This window comes from Alligator sinensis, unplaced genomic scaffold (assembly GCF_000455745.1).
Source record: "Alligator sinensis unplaced genomic scaffold, ASM45574v1 scaffold1780_1, whole genome shotgun sequence".
Classification (NCBI taxonomy): Eukaryota; Metazoa; Chordata; order Crocodylia; family Alligatoridae; genus Alligator; species Alligator sinensis.
The window spans coordinates 29,110-39,114 of record NW_005843443.1 but is presented as its reverse complement, the minus strand read 5'-3'; the positions used below and the strand labels follow the sequence as shown (position 1 = coordinate 39,114).

Here is a 10,005-nt window from a genome sequence, read left to right as displayed (position 1 = left end):
AGGTAGGTGGTTCTCTCCCCTACCCTGGTGGTCTTCAAGAAGAGGTTAGATAGGCATCTAGCTGGGGTCATCTAACCCCAGCCCTCTTTCCTGCCTATGCAGGGGGTTGGACTCGATGATCTATTGAGGTGCCTTCCGACCCTAACATTTATGAATCTATGGGCAAAATACGGCTGATGGGCTGGATTTGGCTTACTGAAGGATTTTGTCTGGCCCATGGCGGGTCCCTCAGTCTCATCTGGCCTAGGCGCAGGGGGCAGCCTGGGCTGTGGCATGTGCAGATGGTTCCCCTGCCCCTGAGCATGCAATGGGGCTGAGGTGATGTGGTGGCTAGATTCTTGTTTTCCAGGAGCCCTGTCAGTGGCAGCTCCTTCTGTCTGCTGCTGTGGGACCTAGCCCCACTTCCTGAGCACCCCATCTACCCCACACCCACTAGTGGGGGTGGGATCCACGTAGCTAGGTTACTTGGCCAGGTAGCTGGGATGGGGCTGTGGGCTGGCAGGGAGACCTTGGGTTGGTGACAGAGTGGGTTCAGGGTCTGGAGCAGAGCCGTGATCTGCTGCTCGTGCTCCCTGGTACTGGGTGCCAGTTCTGTGGACTGGGGTGTGAAAGGAGTGGATTGCAGTTCAGCCCTACCCCCACACTGTCACCACCCCAAGATCCCGGACCTGGCCCTGGACACAGCTCCCTGTCTGCCTGGCCACACAACCTGCCCATGCAGCTCCTGGCTGGTCTCCATGGAGACCTTGGGATTATGGTGTGGTGACAATGTGGGGCTGGGGTAGAGCTGTGGTCTACTGCTCTTATGTCTCTGCCTGAAGAACTGGGGCTCAGCGCCAGTCCCATGCTTTCACCAACCCAAGATCCCAGGTTTCCATGGAGACTGGCTGGGAACCATGTGGGCAAGGGGGAAGGAAATCAAGCAGATGGAATGGGTCTGCAGGTAGATGGGGAGCTGAGTCTGGGGCTGGGATCCTGAGGCAGTGACAGTGTGGGGCTGGAGCCAAGGCAGAGCCACACTCTGTTCCCTGTATGCCCCCCTGCCTGTGGAATTGGCGCCTGTGGCAGGGCCATGTGGGCAGCAGGTCATGGTTCTGCTCTGGGCCCTGGCCCCCCACACTGTTAGTGCCCTGTGAACCTGCCTGTGATCCTGGCCTTACCCACCCATTCTTGTCTCAAACGCTACTCCCTGCCTGCCTGTGGCCCCATCCCACATAAAAAGTTTTGCTGGCTGCCCGTGGCCCTATCCCATGTAGGGAGTTTTGGTGAGCTGTTGTGGGGGGGTGCTGACTAGCCTGCAACAGCTCAAAACAACTCCTTATGTGGCCCACAGGCCAAATAATTGCCCATCCCTGCAATACGTTATCATTTTGATTTAAGGCAAAATACAAGAAGTACTGCTGATAAAATAAAGGAAGCCATGGCTGCAACTTTAACTTATGAACCTTATTCATAGAATTAGATCAAACTTGATACTAGAAGGAGGAAATTTTTTAAAAGGAGATAACATGAAACCTCCAAATCCTGAGTGCCTTTTAAATGGTACTTAATTTTTTCCTGTCAGCATTTGATATCACTTTGATAAAGCAAAGTACCGATGCTGAAAAATTAGCTTATTAAATAAAATTAGTGTGGTGGTTTTTTTGTTTTTTAGCTTTTTTTTTGGCAAGTTACAGCTTGTGAACCACTCTGTCCTCATGAAGATGTATGGTTTGACTTCTTCATAGCTATAGTTCTGGCCATTGTTCTATTTAGTTAGCTGTGACTCTGCAGCATTAGCATTTGCATTTATATGCAGCAATTTACTTGTCATAAGTGAATCACCAGCTATTCTAAACAGCAGCTTTAAAAGACTGATTCTCCCACAGAAGCACATAGTTTATCTAAACATTACAGATATGCGAATAAAGTAATTGTTCAACTTCAGACAACACAGGTCAGCGAAGAACAATTTGTTTATTTTTGTTACTCCCAACTTTCTCAAGTTGGATACTAGTAAGACTTGTGGAAACAGTGTGGGCTCATGAATGCCTTGTGCCCCTGGAGACCGGTGGGGGAGGGGGGGATCCCGCAGGCAGCGGTGGTGCTGTTGGTGGCGGGGGCGTGGCAGAGTTAAGTGGGGAGCTCCCCCAGACAGCTGCAGTGCTGTCGGCATTGCAGACTGCCTGCAGACGCTGCTGGTGGCGTTGACAGCGGGGGCGGGGACGAGTGGTGACTGCCTTCAGGCACCGCCAACAGTGTCAGTGCTACCTTTTCACAGGGGGTGCACATGCACCTGTGTGCATCCCCTATGTGTTGCCAATGTGAGGGCCCATTACAATCTGAAAGGTTTGACTTAATGTTGGCTTGGTGGCAGTAAAGGTGGAAAAAGGTGTCCCTGTTTATCTTACTTTGCTGTAATTCAGGCTGTTGGGGTACCAGCTTCATGAGACCTGAACAAAGAAAACTGTTTTAACCTTCTAGACTAGTGCCCAGATTTTAGAACCAGTTGCCATGCTGTAATGTCTCTAGAGGTCATCTGACTAGTTTGGAATCCTCTTCCTAATATGGTATTTATCATAGCACAGAGCATAACTTTGTCCCAAATATGGTGCAAGAGAGGAGGTTGTTTAATTAAGCTGTGTCTTTAATTTACTTGGTAGGGAAGCTCATTAGGCCCATAATTTGTCATGTTACTAGATCTCCCAGATTGTTCCTTCTCATGTGCATGTTCATTCACTTGTACAATTTCCCTTGCCTCTCCTGGGTCAGGAAACCCAAGAGGACATTCACTGACTCCATAGCATATCTGTCCATCTGTGACAATTCAGCGCTTCCTTACAACTGAGGTCCAGCAACTGGTAATCTGCCTTTGGGCCAAAAACACAAGACTGTGCTCTCTCATGTAGTCTTGGACTCCTGTGACCCATTCCCATGATTCTGAAGGAACAAAGAAAGACTGTATCACATATAAATAATTAAATGAAAAATGCAGGGCAGTGTCTCTCATCACTGATGGACATAACCTGTTTGACTCCTGTTGTAAAAATGCTTGTGTGTATTAACCAATCTAGTCTCCAGCAAATGGATTCACAAAAGGAACTGGACAATATGTGGTCATGACTACACTAGGAACTGAAATTTCACTTTTTCAGATAGTAAGGGCTGACTGGCATTAGATGTCTTCATATACTAGGCAAGTCTGTACTGCTTTGCCTGGGCAAATCCTAGGGGCTTGCAGTTGCTTTGCATTTGCACAAAGCCAATCAAGAACTAGGGTTCCAGTAGTCTAGGTCCTTGGTGGCTTCCAGCACCAGCTCATACAGTTCCATCCACTTCCAACTGAAGAATAGGAAGTTTACCAATATGGGTTACTGCTTTTCTTTTACATCAGGGTCATGCTTCTTGTTCCTGCAGGTAGTTGCTGCCATTAGGACAAGCAAGTGTACCTCTGAGATCCCAATAAACATTACTTGCATTGGTGGAAACCACAGACTCTGTGTCCCCTTCTACCCCCCCACCCCTTATACATTCAAATAATATTTCAGGTCCAACTCTGCTACCCAATTCTCCCTTCAAGAAAACCATTTTTCACTGATTAAGAGATTTCCAACACTCATCATAAAACCTTTATCTCTTAATTTGCATTTAGTCATAAATTAGGTCTGATTGTGATGAAGGAGGCTGTTCACTGCCTGCTTTATGCAAAATATCCATTTAGAGGACATTATCCAAGATAGGGAAATGAAGATGGCCATACCCATAGTTCATGCAAAATAATCTTGGATTTGCCAGCTCTTCTAGCCACCTCCTCAGTTCTTTCCTGTTTATCTGTGGCTAGAAATATCAGCTTTTGTTTCTTGTCCAGTATGTCTATACTGTAGACTGCAGCATAATGTAGAGGTACCCAAGCTAGCTTTAATTGAGCTTGCTCAGGTGCTGGAAGTAGTCTATTCACAGTAGCATGGAGCTCTCTGTGGACTAATTTACCATGACAGGAAGAGTAAATTAGCCTGCACTGAGCTCTCTGCTGCTGCAGCTAGACTGTTTCTGGTACCCAAGCTAGTTCAGGCATTTTTGCACACCCTTAATTTCCAGATAAGACAGCTGAGTGATGGAGGTGGAGGGGGTGAAGTGCTTTCTGCTTCTTTGTTCACAGCATTCCTAACTTTCCAGTCAGTGTACAGTGAAACCAACAGGCTTTTATCCTCTTGAATCCACCCTTTCCAAAAAATAAAATTTTACCCATGTGTTCCTCCATATATACTAAACAGTTACTCTTAAGCTCTTAAATGTCAGGTAGGAAAATCCTCTTTGGAGATTTGTTTCCTCCCTGAGCTATGTGCAGATGAGTAAGCCATTTCCCTTCCTTAGGATATCCTTACTTTTTCTCTTGAACATAGCTTTTGTCCCTTCTCCCTATGGAGTGCAACTCAGAATCTCTTGATTCTGGCCATAGCTGTATCCTTTCGCTGGAAAAAGCTTTTTTTGTTACAGGCAGAGATCACACTGTTGTACAGATAGCTTGGGCTTTATCCACCTTCAGCCAAGAATTGCATTTAATACAATCTTCTTTCACTGCTACTACTCTATTTTAGATAGGATACAGGTTGGAGGGGTATGTCTTTAGGTGTGCAGCAGGCAATGGCTACCAGTTCAGCTGATGTTTCTCTCCCCCTTCCCTACTTCCTGACCAGCTGTTCAGTCCCAGCCACTGATGTGAAGTACTCTTAAGCACTATTAGCCTTCTCTTTTTCCTGCCAGTGTTTTAAAGTTGTAAGGGTTGTATTCTAGTTGGAATAGCGAATTTATTTTGAAACAGTGATTGCGCTACCTTTCTGCCATCTTATTCAGTAATCTGAATTCTTATATATTTGAAAGACTGAAACACTTTCTTATGGACTTCATAAGTCTTGTTATGTAACCAAAACTTGATATATATATTTAAAGAAATAAATTATAAAGGACCCAACCAAAGAAACACAAAAAATATCTAAAATGCAGGGAAAATTCTGAAATATCCTTGGTTCTAATTTAAACCATTTTCTTTTTCTGTGCCTTTATAACTTCTTATTTTGCTTTCTTGAAGCAGGAGGATGGGTTTCACAGTCATTGTGCATTCTCTTTTGCCACTTTGGCTGAGTCAGCACTGGGGAGTGAATCCCAGGTACTTAGGCCTTTAAAGCATGAATTTCTGCTGCTTGAGACCACAAGATAAATTGTGAAGATTCTGTCTGGGTAATAGATACCAGAGCTGGTGTGTGATAGTCTGTAGCCTGCGTAGGTACTGGGTAGGTTGTACTTTGCACAGAACTAAAAAACTGACTTTATAAGGTGCTAAACAGGAGAATTAGGCCCCAGAATTTTAAATTTTTAATTGAACTTTTTGACTATAGAATGAATTCCATCTACAGTGATGTGCTGAACATGAGCATGTGACACATGAGCACGTTTTTCCCCCCAAAATGTTTGAAAGCTGTGTGGGACACTTAGGCTGGAGGATAGAGGGGGACTTTTTAGCAACTGAAAGCTAAACAGAATCAGTTAATGTGTCCAGTTGTGTAGAAGATCTTCAAAGGAAAAAAATAAGTAGTCAGAATCAGAAGCATTTTTGCAGACATTCTGATGGGAAAAGGAGCAGACTTACTCTCCGTATCAATTTCTCATCTCAGTGTTTTAGGAAGGAGAAAGAAAAAGGGAAATCAAGTATTACAGTATAATATTTTGTTCTTTGGGGGTAAAAGTGAGCATTAGGTATTGGATAGAAAGAGGTTGCTTTTGTGCCACGTAAATCAATTTGTGTTATGGTTACTGGTGAAGAGAGTCTTGTTTCAGTGGTGTATTCTACCCATCAAAAGCTGGTGGTGGTGGTGGTTGTTATTTAAGTTACTGGATCAGTCCTAGGTTGTCTTTTAAACTCTTTGTGTTTATAATGTATGGTCTCTTTTATGGGTAATAGTGTATTTCACATCTCTGTTTGTCTCTCTGTCTTGATAAAAACATTTTGCATAAATGATTACTCCAGGATTTTTTTCTATCCATTGAAAAGTGGCCAACTGAAAAAGGAAGCTAAGCATCTTGGTGACTTCCTGTATAGACTTGTGTATTGTGTGCAATTTTTTTCTTCATTTGGCACATTTAATACTTTTGTTTTATTTCAGCACAAAAATAAACCACGTGTGGTGACCTTTGCTAGAAGCAACTCCATTTCCTGGGCAGCTGCTGCTACATGCTGCCTATCTGACAGACAGGGCTAGGTCATGGTTACCAGAGGACATCCTCGTGGTCATAACCAAGTTGTAAATGTCACTAAGATTCTTTCTGAATGCCTATCACATATGTATCACTGATTCTGAAGTAGATAAAGTGAGCCAAAGATTCATTTGGGAGTTGGGACTCCCAGAAGATTACTTCTAAAGCAGAATAGCAGGAGTTGTGACATGCATCCATAAGCAGTTGTAGTGATTTGACAGTTATTTAGCCTTCAGTTACTAGCCCTTTGGTTGAACTGACAGCATGCCTGCAAAGATAGTGAGGCCTATTTCAGCCCCATTAATGTCGTCTTGAATGTGAGCCTGTAGTCTGGAAAATGATAAATGTTCTGTGATTGATGATTTTATAGTCCCAGGGGATTCTGGGTGGTTTCTGGTTGTTGTGAGCCTGAGCAATTTCCACCCCCCTCCCTTGCTTGGGCCTCAGCTTTAAATTTCTGCCTAGCCTTTAGTACGAAGAGATTTAAACAAGTGAGTATTAAGGCACCTTAAGCAAAGTTTTACAGAGCAAATGTCATTTCCAGAATAGTTAAAGTGATCCAGCCCCCAAAAGATTCAGATACTTCTGTATTATTTAATTTTTTGGAAACATTGTCTATGAGGACACAGATTATTAGGTAGAAAAATAGTGCAGTTGCTTTTTAGATAGGGCAGGGAGGGGACTTGAGTGATGTAAAATACAGGCAGAGTATATTTTCCACAAGATATTCAGATCTGAAAGCCAACTTTATGATGAATGACCAATTGCAATTCTGTACATTTAATTAGAAGAGTGTCATTACACTCAATTAGTAGGGCTGCCAAATAATCTGTTTAATACTCTGGTCTTTTTTTCTCTAGGGTTTTGCAGACAGCCCTCATTACGGTGATCACTTGAATGACAGTCGATTAGGGCCCCATGAAGGATTGTCCCCGACACCTTTCATGAACTCAAATCTGATGGGTAAGTAGGTAATGCTTTGCGAGTAGCCCCTCAATGCCTCTCTGGTCAGAAAGAGACATTTTTCATTCCCTTGTCTAGGCCTGACACATCAAGCATCTGGAAGTTACTGTGTTTCTCATGGCAACAGTGACTTTGCTATCTAAGTCTTTCTTCACAGAGCAAGTTGTGACAAGTGCAGCTTTCTTAACAAAGGGACTTTATCCAAGATTTTGGAAAGAGACTGGAGTTCCCATAGTTTAGCTAGCTGAACTAGGAAGCTATGCATAAAAATCTAAACTATAAGAAATCAGTTTCAAATTGCTGTGTTGTAAAAGCAAAATGTGTGAAAATTTTGTTTGCTTTTAGTTTTCTGCTTATTTTGCTGCAATGAAATTTGGACTAGATCATTTGCACACATTTTCAAAAATTTGGACGTCTTTTTTGAGTTGAGATCCGGACAATACATCAGGGTTGTCCATTTTGTTCAGTGCCAGTTTCTTTACCATTTGTAACAAATTGCATGCGATACCCAAGCAAAATTGTGCAGTGATTTACTTATACGCAGTAACTCTAGCCATTACGGTGTCTATGCTTGGGTTTCCCCTGCTGCTCTCCACTTTTTGAAAAGACTCAATATTAAGGGAATGACGCATTATTTTATTAGTTTAACAAATTGTTTTTCTTGCCTGGACCTTGGTCATGCTAGAACATTTTAATATGTTAATGGCAGTGTTGTGTGTCTCCCCCTCCCCCTTCCCTGGATTTGTAGCCTAAAATCATCAATTTCAAGTATTTACTCTTAGGAAGAGGAGTGTCTCAGGGAAAATGTCTGTCTAGTTTGTGTCTTAAGTTTTAAGGATGGCTCTGTGCATTTGCTTTACATCTGTAAAGTTGACATTGTTTCATTTTATGTATTCTGTTTCTTGTGTATGTGACCTATTTTGTGATCTCAGTATTGTCCTTTTAAGACACAGCCATGGTAATCTAAGTGGATTAGCTAAATCCAAATCCTGGTGGTCTGCAATTTCTTTTGGAAATCTTTCTACTTTGCTTTGTCTTAGTTTACTAGTTTAATCTTCCACAATGTATAGGAGCAGACAGACTAAAACCACTGTGCAGCTATTGTTAAAAAGTGGTTATCTCAAAATTTGCTGTATGAATCTCTAGTGCAATTTAGTGTGTGTGTGTACATGTATAATATATTGCACATCGCAAGGTTAGTGGACTTACAGTTGAAGATCAGTGAACTTAGTAAGTTTGGCATCCCATTGGTGTGATAAAGGAGAGCGAAGCTTTCCCCTATTGTTTCATACAACAAAGCCAATTTTTTCTTTGTCTCTTTTTGGTAGCAAACCTAAAAAAAGACAAATAATTAACTGTATTAATGTTTTCACCACATTTTCAGTCAAGAGCACATATGGCTTGCCGTTGGGTTTAATATCTGCTTTATTCTCTGCATATATTATATATGGCAGATTTAGACTTTAATTGTATACAAAAATGGGACAGACTGTCCTTTCATGTTTTGTTTTGAATCACTCATTTCCTAAACAATAACTTATAAGTGCAGAAAATACTGATTTTTCTGTCTCCTCCTAGTTCTTCAATTTTACTTAAGAGATAACTAGATGATTCTATTAAATGTAATGGAATTATATCATTAGTAGAGATTTGAGAAGAAGCCTCCATTGAGATTGCTTTGTAAGGGGAATTACATGAATTGTGAGAGATATGCATGTCAATCATTTGCTTGTAGCAGCTGTGAACTGAAATATTTTTGTAATGCAATACAGCTACGTTTCTGGTTTCGTCTTTGTTAGAGCAATTGTCTTTCATTCCCCTTTATCTTCAGTAAAGAATTATAAAACGCTTTCTGATATACTCGTGTATACAAAATATATAACCCAAAACTATAAATGACTGTTTAAACATATGCCAGTAGTTATCTGTGTTACACAATTCACAGAAAAGAATTCACATTTTTTTGTTTGTTTGTTTGCCTTACAGAGTAGGAAAGTGTACTATACCACATTGTTAAGAATTTTAACAAATAAATCCTATAGCAATGTGGAATGCTGAAAGGAGAGGGGAATAAAAAAGTTACCTCTTAAGTTTTTTAAAGGATTTTGCTATTCCACAGTAGGATTTAGATTTATGATACTTTCTGTAGTAACAAGAAAAATTATATTGTCTGAAGTTACACTTCTTAAACTTTAATGTTAGATTGATGACCCTAGCAAGTTAGTTCTTGGTTATTAGTATTTTCCCAATTGGAGAGCCATTCTAAATAGTGAAACCAATTCACTGTGTGAACTACACTAAGTAGCAATATTTGATGCGTGAGGCAAAGTTATTCTACAAGACAATTTAACAGTCTTTTTGTATCTGAGGAGGGGAAAAAAACATTGGATTGAGAGTGACAACTTGGGGGGGTGTGTGTGTGTGTGTGTGTGTGTGTGTGTGTGTAAAATCTGACCAGATTAATCAAGAGTGGCACTCTAAGCTTCAAAATCTCTCTCTTACAGCATGGTAGTAGATCTGAAATGTGTCACTGAAATAGTTAAAACTAATAAAAAGAGCAACAACCATATTTCATCATTGCTGTCAACACTTAAAAGCACTATTAAAAAGAAAGAATGTATGTCAAGAGGATGTTGTTATTTTGTGTATTATGTTCAGCCATAAGCATATTTGCCTGAAGAGATAGTGGATTATAAAGTGCCACTGTCGTTCATGATGGAGCTCTCAAACACTTTAATGATCTTGTACGTTGCAAAGGAGAGAAATTTTGTCTAACAAGAGTTGATAATGATTCAATAATGAACAATTTGC

The 10,005-nt window shown here is 41.3% G+C and overlaps 1 protein-coding gene across 1 annotated transcript in view; it reads left to right on the top strand.

Annotated features, from left to right (window-relative positions):
* Positions 1-9,185, top strand: part of LOC102378271 (transcription factor 12-like) — a 33,358-nt gene extending 24,173 nt beyond the window's left edge. The window contains exons 4-5 of the mRNA XM_025195250.1: positions 7,092-7,194; positions 9,181-9,185. Of these exons, the coding sequence (XP_025051035.1) occupies positions 7,092-7,194; positions 9,181-9,185 (108 nt within the window). The remainder of the gene's footprint in view (positions 1-7,091; positions 7,195-9,180) is intronic.
* Positions 9,186-10,005: the final 820 nt, after the last annotated feature.